The sequence below is a fragment of the Lepisosteus oculatus genome, chromosome 18, assembly GCF_040954835.1.
Source record: "Lepisosteus oculatus isolate fLepOcu1 chromosome 18, fLepOcu1.hap2, whole genome shotgun sequence".
Classification (NCBI taxonomy): Eukaryota; Metazoa; Chordata; class Actinopteri; order Semionotiformes; family Lepisosteidae; genus Lepisosteus; species Lepisosteus oculatus.
In genome coordinates this window covers 20,110,490-20,136,595 of record NC_090713.1, presented here as the reverse complement: position 1 = coordinate 20,136,595, position 26,106 = coordinate 20,110,490, and the positions used below count along the sequence as shown (strand labels likewise).

At 57.3% G+C, this 26,106-nt stretch overlaps 1 protein-coding gene across 3 annotated transcripts; it reads right to left on the bottom strand.

The window, feature by feature from the left end:
* Positions 1 to 955: 955 nt before the first annotated feature.
* Positions 956 to 25,308, bottom strand: LOC102696544 (equilibrative nucleoside transporter 2). Of its 3 annotated transcripts, none has more exons than XM_069180372.1 (13): positions 25,181 to 25,308; positions 14,860 to 14,901; positions 12,654 to 12,735; positions 12,188 to 12,345; positions 11,663 to 11,802; positions 11,050 to 11,184; positions 10,173 to 10,270; positions 9,043 to 9,121; positions 8,683 to 8,792; positions 8,025 to 8,127; positions 7,559 to 7,644; positions 5,872 to 6,071; positions 956 to 4,613 (listed from the first exon to the last, which is right to left on the bottom strand). In XM_069180372.1, exons 2-13 carry the CDS (start codon positions 14,886 to 14,888, stop codon positions 4,502 to 4,504), a joined length of 1,332 nt encoding a protein of 443 aa, XP_069036473.1. In that variant the 5' UTR covers positions 14,889 to 14,901; positions 25,181 to 25,308; the 3' UTR covers positions 956 to 4,501. The 3 variants fall into 3 exon arrangements, with proteins under 3 accessions (XP_069036473.1, XP_069036472.1, XP_069036474.1); XM_069180371.1 differs by lacking the exon at positions 25,181 to 25,308 and adding an exon at positions 21,664 to 21,938; XM_069180373.1 differs by lacking the exon at positions 25,181 to 25,308 and adding an exon at positions 16,525 to 16,768.
* Positions 25,309 to 26,106: the final 798 nt, after the last annotated feature.

Here is a 26,106-nt window from a genome sequence, read left to right as displayed (position 1 = left end):
CTTTTACTCTGCCACAGCTGTGGTGAAGATTAATAATTCAGACACAGGTGGTGAAACATTTAATAATCTAAAATGTAGCTGCTATTTTCCCTTTGTCAATATACCTTTAGTGTAGGTGTGAGATCGCCTTGGACAAAAAAATCTCCCTTTTCTGATTTAATTGAACCTGGCCAGTACCTTGAGGGGAGACACCTGGGAAAAACTAAGGTTGCTGCTGGAGAGGAGTAGAGGGCTTGCATGGTACAAGTCAAGAAGCGATTGAAATTTCAGCTCATTTTCATTCTGGACTGCTACTGCGGGTGCACTGGGGCCCTGAAACGCCTGTCCCAGGTTTGCAGGCGCAGCTGCTGCTGGGATGTTGGGCCAGATGATCTAATAACGAGCAGGTTTAGCATGTTAAAAGCCCAGCAGGAATGAAAGGCTGCACACACTTACAGGACATGATCTGGATAATCTCACCATTCTCCATCCAAGAACTTATTTTCAGTTTTTGGTAGCAGTAGGGGGGCTTGGGTTCAATTCTGGCTCCGGGGTGCTGTCTGGGTGGAGTTTGCACGTTCTCCCTGCTTCCTCTGGGTGAGCTGCTTTCCTGCCCCAGTCCGAAGACATGCTGGTAGTGTCTGGGCAAATCGTTCTGGGGTGCCCGCGGGTGTCCTGTGATGGACTGGTGGCCTGCCCAGGGTGTACCCCACCTTGCACCCATTGCATGCTGGGATAGGCTGTGGCCCCCCTACGACTCTCTCCTGGATAGAGCAGCTAGAAAATGGGATGGATGGACGGACAAAAACTCCAAGGTGGTTTTAAGGGTAATGACAATGTGATCTATTATTTGGAGGGGGAGCCCCAATATTGCCCGAGTCAGGGTGCCCTTTACCAAGGGCTTAATGATTCCTGGCTGTCCCCCCCCCCGACTTGTACAAAACACTGCCAACACTGTTAAAAAAAGACACATCAGTTCAGAAAAACACTTTATTGTAGCAGACAGTGAACATGATGAGGAACTACCGTAAATTCTCCCTCTCCAGCACAGTCCTCAAAACCAAAGGCAACAGCAGTCCCAGTCGCACAGGCCCGCGGACAAAACGTGCGTCATGGGTATCAAACGCACCTGGACACAGAATCACTGCAGACCAACAGGCTCCCTTTCTGTTGCTCTCGGTACGTTTTCCCTTATTGCTTAGAAATGGCCCCCCCATCTTCCCACCAGCCTGAGAAGGGCATCGCCCAAACAGCGCTACCTCTCTGGGGCTCTCCGGTATCCCTGCGTTTCCCCAGCTGGGGAGCCCCAGTCCAGTGTCTTACAGGTCCCCCTGAATCAGGGGTCCCCCAGCCCTGCTCCTGGGGAGACCCAGTCCAGTCAGTCTTACAGGTCACCCTGAATCAGGGGTCTCCTGGTCTGGTCTTGGGGAGCCCCAGTCCAGTCAGTTTTACAGGTCACCCTGAATCAGGGGTCCCCCAGCCCTGGTCTTGGGGAGACCCAGTCCAGTTACCCTTACAGGTCACCCTGAATCAGGGGTCCCCCAGCCTTGGTCCTGAGGAGCCCCAGTCCAGTCAATGCTGTGTAAAAGGCCGCCCTAAAACAAGCATGAACCTTTACAGACCGAAGGGGATGAGGAATTCTGTCCTGCATGATCTCTAAATGACCAAGTTGAATAAACGGGCTTAATCGTAGGGGCTGTAGGCTTCAGCAACGCATCGTCCTACAAACCCGGCTGGATCGGGCCCTTCAGGACCCGCGCGGGGCTGGAGTCTCTCTCTGCTCGGGGGAGCGTCTTCCTCGCTCTGAAGAGCGACAGTGTTGAATAAACTTGGAAAACGTAACACACTGAGTCACGTATCAGACAATGGCAACCTCCCCCTCCCCACAATTTCAGGGCAGCTACTCCCCCACTAGAGAGTTTGAAGACAAACTGCATAGTTACATCTAAGATGGAGTCGAAACAAAATACTGGAGCGGAGACCTTTCGTGGACCAAGATAACTTTACCAGCTTTTTTTAACACAGTAACATCAACAGTCCACTGACACATTCAGATCCAAGGAACACAGCCTGCTTTCCCAGCAGAATGTACATCTTCTCGCAGTTCCGATCAGGCTTTCCTGCTTCAGAGAGCCCCGCTGGGAGCTTGGGATTTCAAATGCTTCGGCACGAGCCCGAGCATTTAACTCAAATCCCGATCGCTCCAACTCCAGTCCCTTTTCAATAAAGTTCACTGAAGAAACCCCCAACTCTTTCGAGACGCTTCAACCGAGGTACCCCGACAGTCCTGATCCACGGCGGCTTGGCCAGAACCCAGTGCGTTTTCGGGGTGTCTCTCCAATTGTCCACAGCAGCAGATGCAGAAGAGGTTGATGAGTCCAGTTTGACCTTACTGGGGCTGTCCACAGATCTCTGTGCCCAGTACTCTCTAGAGCTGTATATCCTTTGGTGTCGCACCGGGACCGATTCAAAACGGGATTCGGGCCTTCGTTTCCGAGAGCGGGGGGTCCATCCAGTCAACGAAAACACGGGCGTGCGCGAGTGACCGAATCTACCCCCCCCCCCCCAAGATCCACAAACTAATGGAGGATTAGGGAAAAAAAAAACTGCTGGTTCCAAGGCCGTTGTTAGGGTGCTGTAGCAGGCACTATCCAAAAATGTTCCTTGGGCTCAACTATTTTCCATCCATCATCGGAAAGCTGGTTATCCCTGGGAAAGGGGCGCAGAGCCCATCCCAGGTGCACAGGAGTGCGCTACCCCAGGACGGAGACGGCAAGGTCCTCAAGAGCCTCCGGGACAGGCAGGGACAGCATGCAAACTCCACCCAGACTGGCGCCTCAGGACCTGAATCAAACCGGGGGAGGAGGGGGGCCTACGTCTTATTAAGAAGTATCAAAAAGCACAGGTCGTGGATCCGGGCCCCACCCTGGCGCGCAGGTCAGCGCTGGGGCCCTGGGTTCAAGTCCAGACCCGGTGTGCTGTCTGGGTGGAGTTTGCATGTTCCCCCCCTCGTTCACGTGGGTTTCCTCCCGCAGTCCAAGTCAGGCTGGGAGGTTGACTGGGACTCTGGGAACACTGGCCCTGAACGAGTGGGTCTGTGCGCGTGCTCTGTGATGGACTAGCGCCCCCCCGAAACCGCAGCGGGGCGTAAGGTGCCGCTCCGAACTTAAAAAAAAGAGAGGGACACCGAGCCACACAAGCGTGAAAGAGCAAGTGAGGGAGGGGGCGGATTTAATGAGTCGGCAGCTCTCATCAGCCACTTAAAAAAAAATCAAACAACTGCACATAAAGTCAGCCTGGGTTTAAAAAAAACAAAAACAAATCTGACCTAAATCACAGATTTCCAGAAACTCTGCCCTGATCCTCCCGAAGCCATGAACTGGGGGGGAAGACATTTTCACTGGCCAGGGAGTTTCCCTTTTTCGCCCTCTCCACCGATAAAGTTCTCTTGTACTGCACCCGTATCGACACTTAATAAATTAACGGGTTAAAAAAAAAAAAGTCTTGGTTTCTCCTCCAGATTGCTGTAGCCTCTTCCTTTAGAGACCTTGATCTGTTTCCTGACCTTATACCTTAGCTGCCTTTCCCATCCCCACAACTAAATTCCCTTAAATCCGGACGCCGAGTCCCCTGAGCGAGAAAACACACGACTGCCCCTCCTGAGCTGGGTTTTAAAAACAACTAAAAAAAACTAAAAAAAAAGAACCGAGAAGATCCAAGCTTTGGGGAGACCAGTAACAGGGGGGGGGACCCCACCAGCGAAGCCCGCCGCTGACCGACAAAAACACTAAAGAGAGATTCTCCTGCAGCTGCGCTCTTGGCACAGGGGAGGTACTGGACCCCCAAAGACCTCGCCACAGGTGTCCAGGGGCAGGCTAGGCCGGCGTCCAGCCCGGGGGCCTGCTGGGATAGCGCGGTCGGCCCCTCCCAAGAGCCTCGCTGCTCTCTCGCTCGTGACTCCGGCCTGGCGAGCGCCGCCTGGACCCGGGCTCGAAGGAAGCAGGCCGGGAGCGACAGCTATAAAAAAAAAATCCTAACGATCTGGCCGCGCAGAAGTCAAAGGTCAAAACTAGGCAAGAGCAGCAGCAGGAGTCTCGTACGGGACGGGAACAAGAGACGGGCCCAGCCCCTAGGAGAATCGGACCAGGAACCTCAACACCTGGCCTCCTGCTCTCGCAGACGATGTCGAAACAAAGGAGAAAGAGTGCCCTTCTATAGCGAACACAATAAAACTCATAAAAGGCATTAAAAATCATAAATAAATGACAAAGGAAGGCCTGCTATGGGCAGTGCCCCCTCTCATCTAAGATAATAAAAAAACAACAACAACAACAACAACAGGGGTGTCTTTGTGAACAGAAGGAAACTCGGGCTGCCAGGCCAGGCCAGGGGTTCATCTCCGTGGGGTCCGTGGCAGGGCGAGAGGGCCCCCCTGTTCAGATCCTGCTACCTTCTCCTCGCTCTGTCTGGTCGTGCCATCCTCAGCAGGCGCGCATGTGGGGGGGCCACTACCCCCCCCCTCCTACACCAGGAAGCGGAGGGGGAAGGACAGGGCGGCCCCCAGGGACAGACCCAGGGCCAGGAAGAAGGTCATGAGCGCCCCCGCGGTTTCGGCGTCCTGCGGCTCCACCATCCTGCGGGAGGGGGGGGAGGGAGAGAGAGGGGGAGGTTCAATAAGAGCTTTCTGAAGCCGCCACCACCACCAGGGGGCAGTGCAGGGCAGTTCCTGACTCAGCTGCCCCCCCCCCGCCTACATCCAGCACACCTGTCTGGGCCGGTCTGCACAGTGGAGCAGTGTTGGTGCTGCTTTTATCGCTGAGTTAGAGGGGCAGGGGGGTGCGAGAGGGGTCCCCCTCTGCTCTAGAGGGCGAGGGAGTGCGAGAGGGGGTCCCCTCGCTGCTCTAGAGGGCAGGGGTGTGTGAGAGGGGGTCCCCTCTCTGCTCTAGAGGGCAGGGGGGTGTGAGAGGGGTCCCCCTCTGCTCTAGAGGGCAGGGGGGTGTGAGAGGGGGTCCCCTCTCTGCTCTAGAGGGCAGGGGGGTGTGAGGGTCCCCTCTCTGCTCTAGAGGGCAGGGGTGTGTGAGAGGGGGTCCCCTCTCTCTGCTCTAGAGGGCAGGGGTGTGTGAGGGTCCCCCCTCTGCTCTAGAGGGCGAGGGAGTGCGAGAGGGGTCCCCTCTCTGCTCTAGAGGGCGAGGGAGTGCGAGAGGGGTCCCCTCTCTGCTCTAGAGGGCGAGGGAGTGCGAGAGGGGTCCCCTCTCTCTGCTCTAGAGGGCGAGGGAGTGCGAGAGGGGTCCCCTCTCTCTGCTCTAGAGGGCAGGGGTGTGCGAGAGGGGTCCCCCTCTGCTCTAGAGGGCGAGGGAGTGCGAGAGGGGTCCCCCTCTGCTCTAGAGGGCAGGGGGGTGTGAGAAGGGTCCCCCTCTGCTCTAGAGGGCGAGGGAGTGCGAGAGGGGGTCCCCTCTCTGCTCTAGAGGGCGAGGGAGTGCGAGAGGGGTCCCCTCTCTGCTCTGGAGGGCGAGGGAGTGCGAGAGGGGGTCCCCTCTCTGCTCTGGAGGGCGAGGGAGTGCGAGAGGGGTCCCCCTCTGCTCTAGAGGGCGAGGGAGTGCGAGAGGGGGTCCCCTCTCTGCTCTAGAGGGCGAGGGAGTGCGAGGGTCCCCTCTCTCTGCTCTAGAGGGCAGGGGTGTGCGAGAGGGGGTCCCCTCTCTCTACTCTAGAGGGCAGGGGTGTGTGAGGGTCCCCCCTCTGCTCTAGAGGGCGAGAGGGGGTCCCCTCTCTGCTCTAGAGGGCGAGGGAGTGCGAGAGGGGGTCCCCTCTCTGCTCTAGAGGGCGAGGGAGTGCGAGAGGGGGTCCCCTCTCTGCTCTGGAGGACGGGGTGTGTGAGATGAAGCAGGGACTCACTGGGGCGCGTAGGACATGGACAGGCAGACGCAGTAGCCGTTGGAGAGGGAGAAGAGGACCATGATGGCGGTGAAGAGGGCGTCGTGGGCGAACCACACGGGCAGGCGGGCGCGGGCCTGCACGTTGCACAGCACGAGCAGGGGGACGAACAGCAGGCGCGCCGCCACCAGCGCCGGGAACAGCCGGCTCTCCTTGGGGGGCTGGGAGACAGACACAGAGACAGCAGCGACGTTAGGCCCTGTAGAGATCCCTGCTCCGCTCATTCCCAGATCCGGGAACACCGGGCGCAGCTCACAGTACTTCAGTCTCCACAGCTGAACCCGACTGGTCAAGTCCGCTTTTGAAGGCGCAGGAAAAAGGGGAGTCCGGGTTTATAAAAAGAGCACACGTTTTAGAAATATCATCATATACAAGATTCTCTGTGACATCTCTGTCCTGTGAATCAAACGGAAACCTTTAAGAGGTGACAATTTAATCCCCCCTCCCATACTCAACGGTTCTATACGCATATCATACGGCTCTGTTGGTTTCGTGTAGAAAGGACACAAAGTAAAAAAGAGAGAATTTCGTCGACCCATCCTCGCCAGAAGCGGGCGCCGTCAGCCCTCCCGAAGCGCGACTGGATATCCCACGGGGCCCCCGTGTCCCCCGCAGGTTTCCAAACCGCGCTAAGACTGGATCGCTTGCCCCTCAGATTAAACGTCACTAACCGGTCGTCCTTACCTCGCGAACTCTCCGTCGTGTACTTTTAACTTTTGATCGGATGAAGTAAAACACACACACACACACACCTCATAGCTGCCAGTAAGAGCACACACATCGCAAACACGAGGGGCGGAGTCCTGGCTCTGTGGCTAAGGCTCTGCCCCTGTGGCTGGGGAGGTTGCCGGTTCAAATCCTGCGGCCGGCAGAGGAATCCTACTCCGTTGGGCCCCTGAGCAAGGCCCTTAACCCCAACTGCTCCAGGGGCGACGTATAAACGGCCGACCCTGCGCTCTGACCCCCAGCTTCTCTCTCCCTGTCTGTGTGTCTCCTGGAGAGCAAGCTGGGGTCTGAGAAAAGATGAATTCCTAATGCAAGAAATTGGATATGGCCGATAAAGTGATCTTATCAATGAAGAATCACTGGAGAAATCCGATCAAGGGGTCAGTGCTGTGAAGGGGATGGATATCATGGGAAAGATCACCTCTCTGCCTGTAACCGATGAGAAAAGGTTTAGCATAAACTGGGCCGCTGGGTGAAATTAGTGACCCCCACTGAGAAGATCTGTGAAAGAGGACAGAGCAATCTGCCTGTCGTGCTTTTACCGATACATTTCCATAAGTAACCTCATCTATCCCGACGTCAAAAATTAATGATATAAAAGACAAAAGGAGAGACGAAGGCGTTACTTTATTCTGCGCAAGGCCCATCTGCATCTCCTTTCGCCCCCGATAAATGAAACGTCTTGAGGAAACACGCACACGGTATCCTCTTACAGCGACCGTGAGGACTGTCTGAGGAACTGAGGTACGTGGCTCCCGGAGAGGCAGGGTTGACAAAACTCTCTCTCTTTCTTTTTTCACTTTGTATCCCTTCCAATCTTCCAAAAAAAACGAAAAACGACCGTACAGGACACCTCCGTTTGAGTTTTGTCCCAATTTTGTCCCCCCCGGAGCTATACCGTCGCCGGACACGCGACACGTACCCACTGGACGACGCTGGGAATGCTCCGGCCGATCCAGTCCATCAGGTTGAAGGTGAGGAAACAGCAGACGGGGATGAAGTAGGCCTCTGGAAGAGAGGGGGAGGGGGGGGGCGTGAGGCCAGGGCCTTCGGGGGGGAGGGGGGGGTCCCCCCTGCTGATCTGGGCACGATGTGGGGAAACACCGGTGGAGGGAGCGCGGCTCTCGTCCTGGGCTGCGTCCCCCCATTCCTTGTCCCGCCCCTGGACTGAATTTATCCTGGGGGTGTGCAGCGATAAAATTAATGATGCACACCCCACCCCCCCTGATTGAAGGTTCCCCATCTGCAGGCAGGCAGGCAGGCAGGCAGGCGGTTTAACCAAATGAAAATCCGTAACAATGCCGGACCGGAGTTTCCTGGAACAACCCTGGGAGTGAGATCGGCCTCCCGTCAGGAAGCGGGGAGGCTCGGGTTCAGGGGCTACTCACCCCACTTCCCGGGGTACAGGGTCTTGACGTCGGCGGTGACGGCGGGGAACACGGACAGCGTGATGGTGAAGACGAGGGTCACGCACAGCGCCATCACCTTGATCTGCGACAGAGAGGGAGAGGAGGGGGGCGGCTGAGGAAGGATGGCGATTCAGGCGGGGAAACGGAAGTGACTCGACGCAGAGGCTGGCAGGTGCTGGCGACGAATACCCCCCCCCCCCTCCACTACCACCCAGCATGCTGTTAGAGCAGGTTTCCTGGGATAGGAAGAAGTCCCGGGATCAATCGGGTACCGACAACCCGTGAGCACGGAATGTCCTGCTCTAGTGCGTCAGCTGGAGACTTCGGAGCGTCACGGGCCGAGGGAGAAGGGCCGATGAAGACGAGAGATGAAGCCGACCGCCCAGCGCGTGGGGTCGGATGAGGCCGACGCCCGCCAGGAGCCCGTCCGCACGTCCTCGTTCTCCGGCGCGCTGGGCGGCCGCTCGGGAGCGGTGCCTGCTGGGAGAAACGGCGCCCCCCCCCCCCCCCCTCCTCATCGGGAAGAGGCAGGAGCTCCCCCTGCCCCCCCCCCAGAGCTCCGCAGGCGGAAACCGGGCCAGCGGGGGTTTCGGACAGGGAGGACAAACGGGGGAAGGAAGGAAGGAGCCGGACCCACCTTCTTGAAAACCTGGATGACCGAAGACTTCTTGGCCGGGCCGGGGGGGCCGTTCTCCAGGGCGAGGCGGGCCTGGCCGTCCGGCTTCCCGTTCTCCGTCGGACCGTTTTCTGGGAGAGAGGGAGGGGGAATGAGACCCGCAGGCTGGGGGCGCAGCTCGTCATCTTCATCGATTAGATCACGCCCCCCCCCCCCCCCCCCAACACGAGACGGGCCGGGAAAGCGACACCCCATCAAACACGAGCGACGCACCCAGGGCTCGGACTGGGGAAAAACCCAGGGGCGGTCCGCCCCGTCTCTCGATAGTGGCGGCGCCCCCTCCCTCCCCAGACCACGGCCGCCGCCCCCAGGCGGCCCCACCTGTGCGCAGCAGCTCGTCGTTGCTCTCCAGCTCATAGGTCTTCGGCCCGCCGGCGCTGAAGTAGAACCGGGCGAACTCCTGGGGGGAGGGGAGGAAAGGCCGATCAGCCCCGGGATCGGACACTCGTTCTTTCCCCACCGTCCACTCCACCAGACACCCCCACCCTTCGCACCCTTTATGGCTTGTCTGGACTCGACGGCCCCTTCCATTCATCCATTTTCTAAAGTCGTCCTCCGATTCAGGCTCATGGGGCAGCTGGAGCCTATCCCAGCAAGCTACGGGAGCAAGGCAGGACAGAGACAGACAGACAGACAGACAGACAGACAGACAGACAGACAGACAGACAGACAGACAGACAGACAGACAGACAGACAGACAGACAGACAGACAGACAGACAGACAGACAGACAGACACAGACACACACAGACACACACAGACACACACAGACACACACAGACACACACAGACACACACAGACACACACAGACACACAGACACACAGACACACAGACACACAGACACACAGACACACAGACACACAGACACACAGACACACAGACACACAGACACACAGACACACAGACACACACAGACACACAGACACACACAGACACACACAGACACACAGACACACAGACACACAGACACACAGACACACAGACACACAGACACACAGACACACAGACACACAGACACAGTGACACCAGGGCCAGTTGTCCCAGAAGCCAGTTAACCCTCCAGCATGTCTTTGGACTGCGGGAGGAAACTTGGAGCACCCGGAGGAAACACCGGGAGAGCATACGGACTCCAGGAACTGAACCCAGGGCCACGGTGCTGTGAGGTAGGAATGCTCACCGCTGGGCCACTGTCCCGTCAACAGAAAGTGTCAACGTGCTCTCTAAGTGGGCTTTACGGAAGAGGAATGACTTTCACGGAACAAGTAGAAACGGAGCAGAAGCGTGTTTAAAACCGGGACGCCTCTTGTCGGTGGGTTCTCGGTTTCGGGGCCCCGAGACGGACGCCGTCACGCGACCCAGCCTGGAGGCGCCCCTTGCTTGCTGGGAGAGCTGGGCGCAGGGGGGGGTGCTCAACCGCCGACCGTCCGAGGAAGAGGAGGGCAGCACTCACCAGGTGTGGCAGCGCCAGGTAGCTCACCAAGGTGACCAGCGTGCCCACGCAGGGGGTGATGAAGTAGCCCAGAGCCGCGGTTTCTCTATCGGCTTCGCCTGCGGAGAGACAGCGCCACAGTCAGGCCCCTCTGCGCCCTGGCCAGGACATACCCACGATGCACCTTGCTGACCGGAGAGGCGACAGGCTCGCATCACGAGCCCCGATCTCCGGAATAAATTGATTCACTTCACCGCCCACCCGACAGGCCACGCACGGCCTTGTGGGAAATCAGCAGACGGAGCCGAAGAAAGGGGTCACACCCGGGAGTGACCTGGCTCTCTCTGAACCGCAGGGCACACCTGCGCCCCCAAGAGATCCCCTTGACTGCCGTGGGTCCCCTAGGGACACCCACACGACGCACAGCCAAGAGCCGCTCCAGGACAGACAGGCTGGAGCGAATAAACCGCGCCTCGAGATCTCCTCTCCTCGCCCCCCGCCCAGCCCAGATCTCCTCTCCTCACCACTTATTATAATAATAATTGCTCACACTTATATAGTGCTTTTCTGGACACTCCCGTCACTATACTGGGGCATCAGGACCCACACAGACCGCAGGGTGAGCGCCCCCTGCTGGCCCCACTAACACCTCTTCCAGCAGCAGCCTCAGTTTTCCCAGGAGTCTCCCCTCCAGGTACTGACCAGGCTCACACTGCTGAGTCTCCAGTGGGGCTGCCAGTGGGGAGTTGCAGAGTGATATGGCTGCTGATGCTGGCAGATGCCCTCTCTTCGCCCACCCCCCTGCCCAGATGCCCTCTCTTCACCCCCCCCCACCCAGCCCAGATCCCCTCGGACCGGCCGCTTCCCCTGCGAGGCGAGAAGGGGGTGTGGCACTCACTGGCGATGGCCATCAGCATGGCGAGGGCGGCGAAGGTGCCAGCCAGGGCCTGTCCGCTCATGAAGACGGCGCTGTACCTCTGGGGCAGGATCCCCACCAGGCCGAAGAGACTGCCCTGCAGCACGGCCCCGAACGCTGCAACACACACACACACACACAGGGGGGGCTGGGTTAACACCCACAAGATCAACGAGCTCGGTCAGCACGGCCTCTGACAGCAGCCTAGCTCAGCGCACTGAGACTCCTGCTGCGCGCCGCCACGATTCAGAGTTTCACGAGCCTGACCCGTCGCTTATCAACGAGGAACAACCCCAACTCTCCTGGCTCCTCAGATGATCAGGGCTCTGCGGGGATGATGAAACTCGGGGGAGAAAGGGGCTGGTTTCGAATTCAGCTTTCTTTAAATTCAACCCCCCCCCCCCAAAAAAAAGTCATTTCCTCAACCTGACGGCTACAAACAGGATAAATCTGCAGATACCAGTATCAAGCTGTTTTCTTCTGTCGCTCCCAGTCCTGATAATGTTGAGCTTCTGGAAGCCGGTACAAGGGCCGTCTAATCTCCCGGACCTGACCTTTGACCCCTACCCCACGCCCCCCCCGCGCGGGCACTCACAGTTGATGAACCAGATGGTCGCCATGGTGACCGAGAAGAACTGGTCCTGCTCCATGGGGACCTTGACCAGGGCCGCCGTGAGGGCGAAGAGGATTAGGATGAAGACCAGGCTGCCGGCGATGCGCACTTTCTCCGCGATCCTGGGGAGAGGGGGGGAGAGGGGGGGAGGAGGGGTTAACATCACAGGATGAGGCTGTGGATAACGGCGCCCGGGTTTCGACACAACGCTCGTTCAGTCGGACAACGAAGACGGAGGACGGGGGGGGGGGACAGAGGGAGTCCCCCCACCCGTCCCAAAGCAGTTTCTGGACCCTCCACTCTGAGCTCTGTACAGGTCATGGGGATCCCCTCCACCCCCAGCAGTGTGTCCCCCCACCTGGATGAGGCGCCAGTCCGCTCCCCACACCCCAGCTCTCAGTGGGGAGGAGAGCAGAGTGATGGAGCCAGTCCAGAGAGGGGGGGTTATTTAAGAAGCGCTCCCGTTCACCCCCCACCCCCCCCCCCGTGGCCCCGTCGCCCACTCACCACTGATACAGGAAGGAGTTGAGGAAGGTGAAGAGGAGCAGGGGCAGCTGGGACAGCAGGGTCATCCAGTTGTTGAAGTGGTACTCCTTCTGGAGCGGCACGGTGCCGTTGGCCCAGGCGGACTCGTTGACCTCGTGCCGCAGGCGGCGCTGGAAGTACTGTGCCCAAGGACGGGGGGGGGGAGGAAGGAGGAAGGAGAGAGCCACGTCAGAACTGCCCCTAACGATGGCTGCCCACCCGCTGCCGACTGGCTGAGATCGGCAAACTGCCCCGCGCTGGGAATCGGCTCCCCCTCACTCAAGTCAAAGATTAGTAAGGTGGGGGGGGGGGCGTCAGAGCATTCCAGGAGCCGGGATGCTAACGGAAGGCTCGTGTCTCCCCCCCCCGGATCTGAAAATAAACCTGGAGACGGGAGGAGGAGGAGGAGGAGGAGGAGGAGGAGGAGGAGGGGGAGGAGGGTACTGACCTCTGTCGCCGTCAGGAAGAAGTTCCACGGCAGCAGGGTGCCCAGCCCCAGGATGAAGAAGATCACTCCCACGATCCGGCCTCTGAAAGCAGAGGAAGAGGGAGTCTCAGAGCCGGGCTTCCACCATTCCCGGGACTCGCCCGGGCCGCTCATTTTAAAATGGCCAGATTCTTCCCCGCCTCAACCCGGCTTTCGAAGACGGCTGACGGTTCGAGAAAGGGTCTGTTCACACTCTGCGGCGGCCACACGTCGCACACAACAGCGCAGGGACATACAGGTTTCAAACACCTGGAGCCCTCCCGGCCCATCGGGTCGGCCGCCAGTTAACGGATCGAGCCAATTTCTCGGGGAGGGTGTCGGCTTCAAGGCGGCTGGTCGGCTTGTTCCACGCTCCCACCACCCTCTGTGTAAGGCTCCCCCCGCTCTAACTCTGCTCTTTCTGCCCCGGCCCGTGTGCCTCACCCCTCTGGTTCCCCCTCATCGCAACCGCTAGGGACAGAAACGGCAAAACGGGGGAAAGAAATCAAAAATAAATAAATTAAAAGCGTCTATCAAACTGCTGACAAGGACAGCTCCCTGGTGAAGCTACAGCGCTGCTTTCAGTGCTGAAAAGAAGGGACGAAGACACGACGGCGTCTAGAAATTTCCTGCCGGGCAGGAGAGGAAGCATTCAACACTCTCACCCCCTGTGCCAAAATAGTACTGTTTGTTTTTTTTAAAACGGCAACGTTTTTGATGTAGCCGTCATATCGAGACCCTTCTGTAAGTGACCACTCTGTATCAACTGGAAAAAAAAAAAAGCCCAACTGTTCTGTAATTCCCCATACGAAGCACAAACAGGCCGGAAAAGGCTGGTCAGGGTGGCTGTTCTTGTCTATGTAGGACTGTCTCCCCTCCCCACTTGAGAGGAGGGTTCTGGGATCGTTATGTGGGACACAGTCACACGAGGCCCCTGGTATTCGCAACGTGTGAAATGCCAGAGTCTGTCATAATAACCTATTCATAGAGCACCTTTCCATACAAACAAGGACGCTGCACCTAGTGAAGAGGACACAGACGAAAGCCCCGATTTAAAAGTTTAAGTAAAATCGCATAGGATGGGAAGAAAGCCAATCAGACCCAGTAACAGCCCCAGTAAAAAGTTTGTGAGATCAGACGTGAAGAGAGAGACGAAGAATTTGGCTCTGGAGGAGTCGGAGGGAGGGCTTTCCGTGACGCAGGAGCAGAGAGAGAGAAGGCAGGACCCCCAGCAGTGAGAGGTTTATTCCCACGTACAGCGAGCACAGGACAGGCCCAGACTGACCGGAGCCTCCGAGGGGACCTGTACACAACATGGAGGAGTTCAGGGATTTAGAGGGATGCGTGATGGAGCCAGATTGTTCAGAGCCAAATTGTTTCTTTGTTGGGGGAGGGGGGCAAATTTGATGGGAACCCGCCTCACAGAGCACTGGGAGAGGACAACACGGGGCTTCAAAACAAGCCCGTCCCGCTGCTGTCGGCGGACAGCATGCTGGGAGAGAGGGATCGGCCCCTCTCCTGAGGCTCAAGAAAAATAGTTCGGCTTCTGAAGACAGAACAATAGACCCTTCCCTGGAAGCGCCCCCCCCCTCGCCTCGCCTCTTGTAGTCGGCATGTCGAAGAAAAATAGCACTGTCGCTAAAAGCAGAATTTTATCATTTAAAAAAAAAAAGAGCAGCCTAGAAATATTCCCGATCAGACTGGCAGCCAAGTCAATTAAAAGGAAGCCGGATTCCGTCTGTGGGGGTGACTTTGGGACCCCCAGCTCTGATCCAGGGGGTCTCTTCGGCCCAGCACAGCCATCTAGCCCCCCCCCCCAAAACAAATCCCTGAGAGACCTCCTCCTCCTCCCCTCAGCTCTGTCTCCGAACCAACTTCCGAGTTTTCATTTTCCGTGACGGAAGCCGTGAGGAAAATCCTCCAACGGGAACATGGCAGTCGGAAAAACAAACAAACAAACAAACAAACTTGGGAGAAGAACCGAAACACCCCCGAGCGTCCCTTCCGCCCCCGGCCGCTTGTCCCACAGAACCGACGCCGGCTCAAAGCCCGGCTCCGGCGCGGTCCGGGCTCGATCCCGCCACGCCGGACAGGAACAGGGCCGCAGGAAGGTCCGCAGCGTTGGGAACGTCACCGTGGACGGACCACTGAGACACCAGGACGGGGGGGGGGAGAGATGATCACTCACCGGTCAGTCGGGGTGTCTTTCCGGGCCATGGTCAGCACGTTCCTGTAGGGAAGGGAGAGAGGGTCAGTCACACTGGTTCGATACAGCAGGGCCAGCCCGAGACTGAGTCAACCGCCTCTTCTTGGACCTTGACTGCTTTCTCAATCAGAGGCCCACAGAGGCCCACAGAGGCCCACAGAGGCCCACAGAGGCCCACAGAGGCCCACAGAGGCCTTTGTGGCCCTTCCGATTGCACTATGCTGAATGCACAGAGGCCCACAGAGACCCACAGAGACCCACAGAGGCCTTTGTGGCCCTTCCGATTGCACCGTGCTGAATGCACAGTGTATTCCGATACACTGAACCTTCTGCCATTTCAGAATCGCAGGACTCTTAAGCTCCCCATCCCAGCAGCCAGAGCACAAGGGCACAGGGATACAACAGGTAGCCAAAAGACAAAGAGGGCAGGACGTCCCACATTTCCAAAACCCAAGCCGTGGGAAACCGGAGGCGCCAAGGTTGTTCCGTCGTCGGCCATCAGCTGACGTGAGGATCTCTGCCCGCCCGTCCCCAAGAGAAGCCGGGGTATCGGCTTCAACACCATGGGGCGGGGGGGTGGCTCTGTGGCTGAGGATCTGCACCGGTGGCTGGGAGGTTTCCGGTTCAAATCCCGTGGCCGGCAGAGGAATCCTACTCCCTTGGGCCCCTGAGTGAGGCCCTTCACCCCAACAGCTCCAGGGGCGCCGTATAAATGGCTGACCCTGCGCTCTGACCCCCAGCTTCTCTCTCCCTGTCTGTGTGTCTCCCGGAGAGCAAGCTGGGGTCTGGGATAAATTCCTAACACAAGAAATCGTATACGGCCGATAAAGTGATCTGGCTGGGTAGCTTGTTCCACACCCCCACCACCCTTTGTGTGAAGAGGCGTCTCCAGCTCCCGGTTTTAAAGTCCCTTTCACAGAGCGAAACCGTGCTCTGGATTGGCTTTCACCGGCGGTTTCCGAAGACGTCTAGCAGGACGATTTGGTCGCTGACTTTTCTTTAGGAGTTTGAACACCTAGAGCACGCTTCGAAAAGGACAGGCCACGTCCTGAAATCTGCCTTTTTAAAAAAAAAAGACATCTACACACCTGCCTAAAAAGGTTCGGGGCCTGTCTGGGAACGTTGCTCCGAGCCCAGGAATGATCAAACCTAGAAAGCAACTTTTCTGTGCTTTTTACGATCAGACATGAAACTTTGCAGGCTGTCTGAGCCATCTTCAATGTGCGTTTTATCACACTGCAGTATTTAATTCCTTGACATTTATTTTGTACATTTTACTCATGCATATTTTGACATAAAAAAAAAAGACTTGAACACTCTCTCCCTCAGATTTGTTGAATGTTCCTGCCGTTTGGCAAGTGTTTGTCGTGTTCTTAAAATAAAGAGTTGTTTAATTCCCCAATTCGCTGTCTGGCTTTCTTCAACTTTCACTCGGGAGAAAAAACCTGCCTTTAAACTTGAAAGAAATAATGATTTGACATCTATCGCGATCGTTATCGATATCGACTGATATGAACACTTTTATCGTGATCATGTTTTGGGCCATATCGCCCAGCCCTATGTTAGGCTACATTTTTGCATTCGGCCTGGCCTACCAGGGAAGTCTCTCGCCATCGGCCTTGCATGTGCCCACTGGCGAAATCTCACCTGTCGGGGGCCCCCCCCTCCTGAGGCGCTGGGGGCATCTGGGACGCCGCGGGCGAGTGACGGGCGGACATCTCTTCGAGAACCCAGAACCCCACCCCCCCCCACTGCTGTCTCCACGGCGACGACGACAGGAGATCCGACGGCGTTTCCACAACACAGGGCGGGCGCTCCGAAGGAAAACAAGGGAGCACGCAAGAGAGAGAGACGAAGGAGGGGGGCAGGGGGGGGGGGCAGACGAGGAGACCCCTCTCCGAGAACCGCCGGCCGCGCAGGAAACTGTTCCTGTTCCACTACTCCCTCTCCGCCTCCTCGGATCCTAAACAGGAGGGGGGAGGAGGGGGGACCCCCCCGTTTTCAGAGCGCCAGGCGGCCCCGTCCGGGATAAAACGAGTAGCCAAAGACAAAGAGGGCAGGGCCTCCCCGCATTTCCAAAATCCGAGCCGTGGGAAACCGGAGGCGCCGAGACCGCTGGGAAGGTTTCAAACGACCGCAGGCCGTGCAGCCTCCCGGAGAGAGCCGGGATCCGCGGCGGGACGGGTGGGAGTCGGTCTTCCCCGGAGCTCGGCGCCAGGCTTCGAGGGCAAGCCCAGGCAGCCGGAGCGCATACTTTCAGACGGGGGGAGGGGCCGCCCACGCCTTCGGTAAACCACACAACCAAACTCAGCGTCAGGGACGCCGCACCGGCCGATTCTGGGGAAGCTGGACCTCCGATCGCAGGGAGGGGGGATAAAAAACGCCTAGAGAGAGAGAGAGAGACGTCCCCCCGCACGATCCCCGCACCAGGGAGCCGGGACAGCTGAATCCGAGAGGCAGGAGCAAACAGGAGGAGCGGCTCCTGATTTTCATAAATGGAAAAACACAGGGACGGGATGGGATGGGAGCAAAGAGCGTCTCCACGGTGACTGGGCCGGAGGGGTGGGGAGGGGGACAAGCAGGGCTTCAGTTAAGTCAGTAAGCTGGGGCTGGAAGGGTGCAGACGTTCCCACACAGGGCAGGCGCCAGACGGTCGGAATACTGCCCCCCCCCCCCAGAAGAACCCGGGATGCAAGAAAGACCACGCTCTCTGAAGAGGGCTGCCTCTCGGCAGTGCAAAAATAAAATAGTCCAAAAAAAAGAACAGTCAGCATGATACTAGTCGCGCTGGGATCCTGGCGAGCCTGAAATTGGAGAGTGAGTGTGTGTGGCTCTTTAACTCCTCCACCAGTCAGAGAGAGAGAGAGAGAGAGAGAGAGAGAGAGAGAGAGAGAGAGAGAGAGAATCTGATTCGTCGTTGGGAGCGCTGGACAGCTCCCAGCTGTTAGTGGATCAGGGGCGTTTCACACGGAAACAAAAACGGGCGTCGCCTGGTAACCAGCTCCCCACAAACACAGCCTCCCTTCCTCCTCGGACGGCGGGGTCAGGGGCTCGAGCTGCTCCCGAAACGCTTAAGAGAAACCCTCCTCGGGGCGCACTCGGCAGGAAAGGCACGGGGGAAGGGTTTCGGCGTCGCGCGCCGCTCTGAAGCCCCATCGCCGCGGGCCCCAGTCGTGAGGTGAACGAGGGGGAAACGGAAACGCGCCGCCGGCGGGCTGCGAGGCATGTGTGCAGCGCTTAATCTTCCCCGACTATACGTACTTCCATCTGTCCATTTTCTAATCCAGAACAAGGTCGCAGCGGAGCCGGAGTCTATCCTGGCAAGCAACGGACGACAGGCCAGGTACACCCTGGCCAGGACGCCAGTCCATCGCAGGACACACACAGACAAGCACACCCACACCACACCGTCCTTCGGATGAGACGTCAAACCGAGGTCCTGACTCTCTGTGCTCATTAAAAACCCCAGGGCGTTTCTCGAGAAGAGTAGGGGTGTTACCCCGGTGTCCTGGCCAAATTTCCCCCCCTGGCCTTTACCTAATAACCCCCCCTCTCTAAACTGGCTCCATCACTCTGCTCTCCTCCCCACTGAGAGCTGGGGTGTGGGGAGCGGACTGGTGCATCATCCAGATGGGGGTACACACTGCTGGGGGTGGAGGGGATCCCCATGACCTGTACAGAGCTCCAAGTGGAGGGTCCAGAAAAGCGCTATAGAAGTGTAAGCAATAATAATAACTTAATCAAAATTATTCCCATCATTACTTACTGATCTGTCATCTTTACCTCAAGCTATTGATAATGAAGAGCGTCAGTGGAAAGGCAGTTTGCGGGGGTTGCTGTGCCCGGTCCCCACAACAGCCTGGCAGCTCCCTGTAGCCAGTGCTCACCAGGGCATGCGCATTGAAACTGACCCGAATGCTTCCCTGGCCTCCCGAGAACCGACCAGAACTGAGCTGACGCGCGATCTGGGCAACAGCAGTGCGGACTCTTAACGTAATGATAATGTTGCTTTATCAGCCCCATACAATTTCTTGCATTAGGGATGTGTCTTTTCTCAGACCCCAGCTTGCTCTCCAGGAGACACACAGACAGGGAGAGAGAAGCTGGGGGTCAGAGCTCAGGGTCAGCTATTGTACAGCACCCCTGGAGCAGCTGGGGTGAAAGGCCTAGCTTAGGGGCCCTAACGGAGTAGGATCCCTCTGCCGGCTGCGGGATTCGAACCGGCAACCTCCCAGGCCACAGGCGCAGATCCTGAGCCACAGAGCCCCCGCTCTCAGGGACGGCCTAAAACAGGCAGCCGGGCGGACGAGCTCAGGTCCCGGGGCTCTGGCAGGTCCTGGCTGAAGAGAGCCCTGCGCTCCGGAAACCCGTGACATAGAGACGGGCGGCCAGAGAGATTTTGCCGAGCTCGCCATTTCTGACCCACAGACCGCTGGGAGGGGGGGGGTAAGGAGAAGATAACTGAATCTCGCTTCTCACAGAGAACTGAAACCGCAGGGACGAAGGTCACCCTGACTTGCTGTATATACACCTCAATCTCGTGCTTGGATCTCTCCCCCCACCCACCCAACACTGGGTTATCGGCAGGCTTCGGAACCCTGTGCAACCTTATTTTCCTTCCCCCTTTAAGTCTGAAGACTTTCCAGTAAAATTCCACCCCGCATAACCAGTAAAAACCGGGGTCAGACAGCCCCAGCCCCCTTTGAGCAGGGGGTTCCCCCAGTTGCCTATGAGGAGCCAGGGCCCCCACACACACACACCCCCCCACAACCCCCAGGGAAACCCTCCAGGGAAAGTCTGGGGGGGGGGATCAGTTTTACGCCTTTGTTTTGCAAGGTGATCTGCCCCAAATCCACCGGCTCACAGTTCCGCTTTTAATATTTGAGCATAACTAGCAATCATGTGCAAAAAAAAAAAGCGTTCTCACTTCCTTTTTAAAAGGGGGTTTGGGGGGGAGATGCTCAGAAAAGTCGGGAAGCTTCACACTTTGAAGGCTCCCCCTTGTCGTGTGGTAAGGACTGACAACAGGAGACGTGTCGCTCCGCAGAGGGGGGGCTGTTGAAGCCGGACCCCCGGTTTCCGTTAAGAACCGGCCGGGTGAGATCCTCCAGCTGGGACAGGAGGCACAAGAGGTAACTACGGGGAAGAGCTTTCAAAACCAAGCACAGGAGGCACCCTTTACACAAAGGGTGGCGGGGGCGCGGAACAAGCTACCCAGCCAGGCTGCTTAAGGAAATCTGACAGGAATCTCCCAGAAAAAACAATTCATAATTGCTTACACTTCTATAGCGCTTTTCTGGACCCTCCATTCAGAGTTCTTTCCAGGTCATGGGGATCCCCTCCACCCCCAGCAGTGTGTACCCCCACCTGGATGATGCGCCAGTCCGGTCCCCACACCCCAGCTCTCAGCGGGGAGGAGAGCAGAGTGATGGAGCCGGTTCAGAGAGGGGGGGTTATTAGGAGGCCATGATGGGTCAAGGCCAGGGGGGAAATTTGGCCAGGACACCGGGGTAACACCCCTACTCTTCTCGAGGATTTTTAATTCCACAGAGTCAGGACCTCGGTTTTACGTCTCATCCGAAGGACGGCGCCTTTTTACAGTCTAGTGTCCCACTAACACCTCTTCCAGCTTTCCCAGGAGTCTCCCCTCCAGGTACTGGCCAGTGGGGAGCTGCAGGGTGATATGGCTGCTGACCAAAGGAACGGATGATCGTCTTGGATCAGCCTGATGAGAGAGGGCTCCTCATTTGTAACGCATCAACATGGACTACAGAACTGTCCTCGCAATACGCTCTCTCACTAAAAACAGCGGCAGCAGGCTAAAGACACCGACCCTGGAACCTGACCACCTTTTCCAGGGACTGTTCAGCATGTACCCTCACAGTGCAGCCAGGTTCTCCATACATCAAGACCAACAAACCTGACGAGGAATTCAACAGGACATTGATTTTGTTTTTAGCGCAGAATAGAGATTAATCCTGTTTTTCTCCACGATCCATCTTCAACGCTTCACAGCACACTACGGCGACGTATCCAGCATCAGAGGCACACTGTATTCTATAAAAAGCAAACTCCACCTTTGCAATGATCGCGAACAGAACTGCAGTGGCTGTCGACAACACTCTAACCCGATGTGCCCGGTTTGTATCGCTCTCTAAACCTGCGCGACTGGCGATCGATCGATCGATCACAATAGCTAATCGTTTCAAGCCAGATACTGAGCCCTCGCACATCCATATCAAGCGACTGGAAACGAGAATCGAAAAAATCGGCCAATGTCGTATCTTTCTGAAGGGGTCCCAGCGGCACCGCGGGGGGGGGGTACCCCAACGCCACACGAGCGCCTGAAACGCTTGCTCGATAAGCGCGCTGAGGCAGCTGCCCGGCGACAAACAGACAGACGAAACCGTGGAGGTTCTCGTTTATTGACAGCGAGTCCAGATCTGATCTTCACGATTCGAGCCAGTGATCTCTGCCCGACGGCGTCTCCACAGCCACCACTGACAAACGAGTCCGTTCAGAGGGAGAGAGAGAGAGACAGCGCGGACAACGGGCCTTATTGTAGCCGGATTCAGCCACGAAATTCGCTAGACAAACTGCGGCACTTGAGTAAACTCGCTCAATTAGATATGCCCCCCACCACCACCACCCCCAAGCACAAAGGCTGGTCTGTTCACCCGACCCCCCTGCCAACTCCGATCGCCTTCCCCGGGAGGGTCATACTACAAGGACAGCGCGGTCCCCGTCTCCCCACAGAAACAGTGAGGTAACCTCACCTCACCTTACCTTCAGGTTCAAAACAAGCCGGGCGTGCTGCTGACGAGACTCGAGGCTTATCGATCGCCTTAGTCCGGGCTAACCGGGTCCGAGGCGGGGGGTGGGGTCGGTTCGGACCCAAAGAGGTTAAGGAGTCCGTGTAAGTCTCAGAAACGCCGCCATCGGAACTCCCTCGGAGTCTCAACACACGTGTGAGCTCAGCCGGCGTGTCAAGTGCTCTTTTCTCTTCTCTGCCTGACAGCAGCGCGCCGCTGTTGCGCTGCACTTCCGCGTTGCACCTTTCCGGTGCGCTCGAGCGGGCAGGAAGTGCGTGTGAGGAAACGAGAAGGAGCCGGTTTCACTCCACGGGGAAAGTCTCGTTTCCTCGCCCGCAGTGGGGGGCGACAGACCGTCAAAACATCCAAACAAAAGGAGCAAAGGAGCGCCGAGAACAGAAGTGGACAAGAAAATAACAAAATAACACGCCGCCAATCGGCGCACAGTATGAATCGATCTAGATCCACCGACCGCGTTGAAAATAAAACTATTTCAATAGAGAACAGTTATATCACTCTGCAACTCCTCACTGGCAGCCCCACTGGAGACTCAGCAGGTGGGAGCCTGGCCAGTACCTGGAGGGGAGACTCCTGGGAGAGCTGAGGCTGCTGCTGGAAGAGGTGTTAGTGGGGCCAGCAGGGGGCGCTCACCCTGCGGTCTGTGTGGGTCCTAATGCCCCAGTATAGTGACGGGGGACACTAGACTGTAAACAGGCGCCGTCCTTCGGATGAGACGTCAAACCGAGGTCCTGACTCTCTGGGGTCATTAAAAATCCCAGGGCGTTTCTCGAGAAGAGTAGGGGTGTTACCCCAGTGTCCTGGCCAAATTTCCCCCCTGGCCTTTACCCATCATGGCCTCCTAATAACCCCCCTCTCTGAACTGGCTCCATCACTCTGCTCTCCTCCCCACTGAGAGCTGGGGTGTGGGGAGCGGACTGGCGCCTCATCCAGGTGGGGGTACACACTGCTGGGGGTGGAGGGGATCCCCATGACCTGGACAGAGCTCTGAGTGGAGGGTCCAGAAAGGCGCTATATAAGTGTAAGCAATGATTATTATTATTAATTATTTTGTCGAGCGGAGTTTGTGGGGGCAAGCGTGCCCCCTGCAGGGCTGTCGCTAGGCTGGAAAACCCAACTGCTTGTGAGTACACACACACAACAGTCTGGGATCGACTTGCAAAACATTGGCTTGATGCCCTTAATTGCGCCGGTTAGATTGAAGAAGTTTGACGTCACGTTCTGCTTCACAAGAGGTAGTAATATTGAAACAGGACGTTTAGTAACAATTAAACTTTCAGCGATGCTAGAAAGATGGCACTGCTTCAGAAAGACGCTGGTCTAATGCTCCACCCTCTTCCTCACGCTATCAAGGTGGAAAAGCAATATTTACTGAGCGCTAAACCCTGAGAAACAGGGCAAAACAAGATCACTTTCTCGGCCATATACGATTTCTTGCAGTAGGGAATGTCACAGACCCCAGCTTGCTCTCCATGAGACACACAGACAGGGAGAGAGAAGCTGGGGGTCAGAGCGCAGGGTCGGCCATTTATACGGCACCCCTGGAGCAGCTGGGGGTGAAGGGCCTCGCTCAGGGGCCCCAATGGAGTAGGATTCCTCTGCCGGCTGTGGGATTCGAACCGGCAACCTCCCAGCCACAGAGCCACCCCAACAAAGCCTCACACAGTAACACGCCACCGACCTCCGGCTTGTATTCACAATGAGGGTGTCTTTAACGTGGGGGCTCAGCGCACACCCCCTGGTATTCAGCTGTGAGGTCTCTCAGCGAGGACGAGCAGGGCCGCCCGAGATCGGACTCCCGGTCACCCGCGGAGAGGAGCAGCGAATTCTCCTTTCGTGACGACGACGTCCTTCCTGGTACGATTTCTCCCGTCCACGCAATCGGTCTTTTTTCTCCACGCCGCTCCTCCCGCAATCGCGTCCTACGTGCCGATATCCCCGTTAGGGCTGTACTCTTGACCCCGACAATCCCCCCCACGCGTGGGTGGGCCCCCTGGGGTCGGATCACGGGCTTTATTTGTCCGGTGCAGTGACAGGCTCATTTGCATGGCTGCTCCGACACAAAGGCGTTCAGGGAAACGCCGAAAAACAAGACGCAGAACTGCCGCGGCAGCAGCAGGAAGTGCTGGGACACGGTCCAGGGTTTCGAAGACAGGAGGCGGGACGAATACCTGCGCTACGCGGCCAAACAAGGAAAGGGGCGACGGGGCGACGGGGGGGGTACAGACAGGGGTAACAGCTCAGCCAAACGCACCTGTTACCCCCACGATCGCAAAAGAGCGCATAACTCCGGACCCCCCACCCGCACACTCGGACGATCAGAGGTGCGCCCCTTAAAATAGTCACCCCCCAGGAGGATCATGAGCCGGCTGTCACCACAATTAATAATAATAATAATAATAATAATAATAATAATAATAATAATAATAATAATAATAATAACGAGTCTTTCAAACCCAAACTCCACACCTTCTCCGTCAGAAGGGTTCTATCTAACTGGATCCGTGTCTGCGCCTCGCTTCCCCACTGTACCCCCAAACCCGGGGCGGTGGCTCTGTGGCTGAGGCTCTGCGCCTGTGGCTGGGAGGTTGCCGGTTCGTATCCCGCAGCCAGCAGAGGAATCCTACTCCGTGGGGGCCCCTGAGCCAGGCCCTTCACCCCCAGCTGCTCCAGGGGCGCCGTATAAATGCCCGACCCCTGCGCTCTGACCCCCAGCTTCTCTCTCCCTGTCTGTGTGTCTCCTGGAGAGCAAGCCTGCGAAAAGACACATCCCTCATGCAAGAAATCGTATAGGGCCGATAAAGTGATCCTAGAGACCACCGCCGATAGGTGCTGCTATTTTCCAACAGGGAATAAAACCCTCACTCGTCCCCTTACAGCCTGCGCCGGCTCACACAGCTCCCTGCTCGAACACCCTCTCACCGGGCGCCCCTTATACTCGCAGGATATAGTGTAACGCTTACGGCCGACAGGCACTGTGTAAGAGCCGGCGTGCCGGAGCAGGTGACGTCACCGCCCTTCCCTGTGATAGCGGGACCACAGCTACTGGTCGGCTGTGGAGAGATCTCTCTTTGGCTCACCGGGCTGGGTCGCTGCAGAGAGAGGCGGGAGTCCCGGGTTCGAGCCCCCGCTATGTTAACGCAAGGGAGGGTGAGTATAACAATAGTCACTATAATAACAAGCCGTGAAGGATGAGCGGTGCAGGTACACTTTTAAAGGCGCGGTGTACAATGATATAATAATAATAATAATAATATAGAGGCTTCGCGGGTACCCGCTCTGTTCCCCCAGCTCATAAACAGGGACCTCAATTAGACACATTGGTCGTTAGTGCGCGGAAAACGACCATTTCCACATTCACGGCGACGACAACAGGACGGAGGCGCCACGTCGGGGGACGAGCGACACACACACACACAAAAATGATTCTTCCCCCCCGCGGTTTCTTCCCCACGGGCGTGGGCTGCTCCTACCTGCTGAACCCTGTGGTGAAAGGCGGAGGAGAAAGGAGCAGGGACCGGAGAGCCGTCTCACCTCCTGGGCGTCCGGGAGCGCGTTTGAAATTTGGCGGGTGGCTCCCGTGCGCCTGTCGCGAGCGGGACAAAACGCACGCGCCGCTCACGCACAGCACAGCACACACCCCCACTCCGTGACGTCACACGGGAGGGAGGGAGGGGCCGTGGCGCGGCGTCTTCAGATGAGAGCAGCAGCCCTGAGCTCGTCACACCCCGACACCCCTTCTTCACTTTCAAATCAATCAATCAATCACTTCTCGGTTCAAAGCCACGCCATTATTTCTCCCACGGAAGCGAGGCATTGTAAATGGATCTTTTTTTAAGGGCGATTCGCACGGGTGACCGGACTCCCACGGCGCCCACACAATGGTGGGACTGATCAGGTCAGCGGTTGATCGGTTTAGCGCCAGGAAAGACAATGGGGTCCCGATCAGCGGAGATAGCGGAGCTGGAGAGAGAGAGAGGTTCGCCAGACGAGCGACCGACCTCTGATCCAACTCACTGATTCAATCAAGATCAGAGGGAGAATGACCCCCCCCCCCCGCCCACCAGAGGCAGCTACAGTACAGCAGGGGTTCCCCCATTCCCATTCCGGTGCTGGGGGACCCCCAGATCTGCGATCTGGTTAATAATAATAATTGCCTACACTTCTATAGCGCTTTTCTGGACCCTCCACTCAGAGCTCTGTACAGGGAAGAGGTGTTAGTGGGGCCAGCAGGGGGCGCTCACCCTGCGGTCTGTGTGGGTCCTGATGCCCCAGTATAGTGACGGGGGACACTAGACTGTAAACAGGCGCCGTCCTTCGGATGAGACGTCAAACCGAGGTCCTGACTCTCTGTGGTCATTAAAAATCCCAGGGTGTTTCTCGAGAAGAGTAGGGGTGT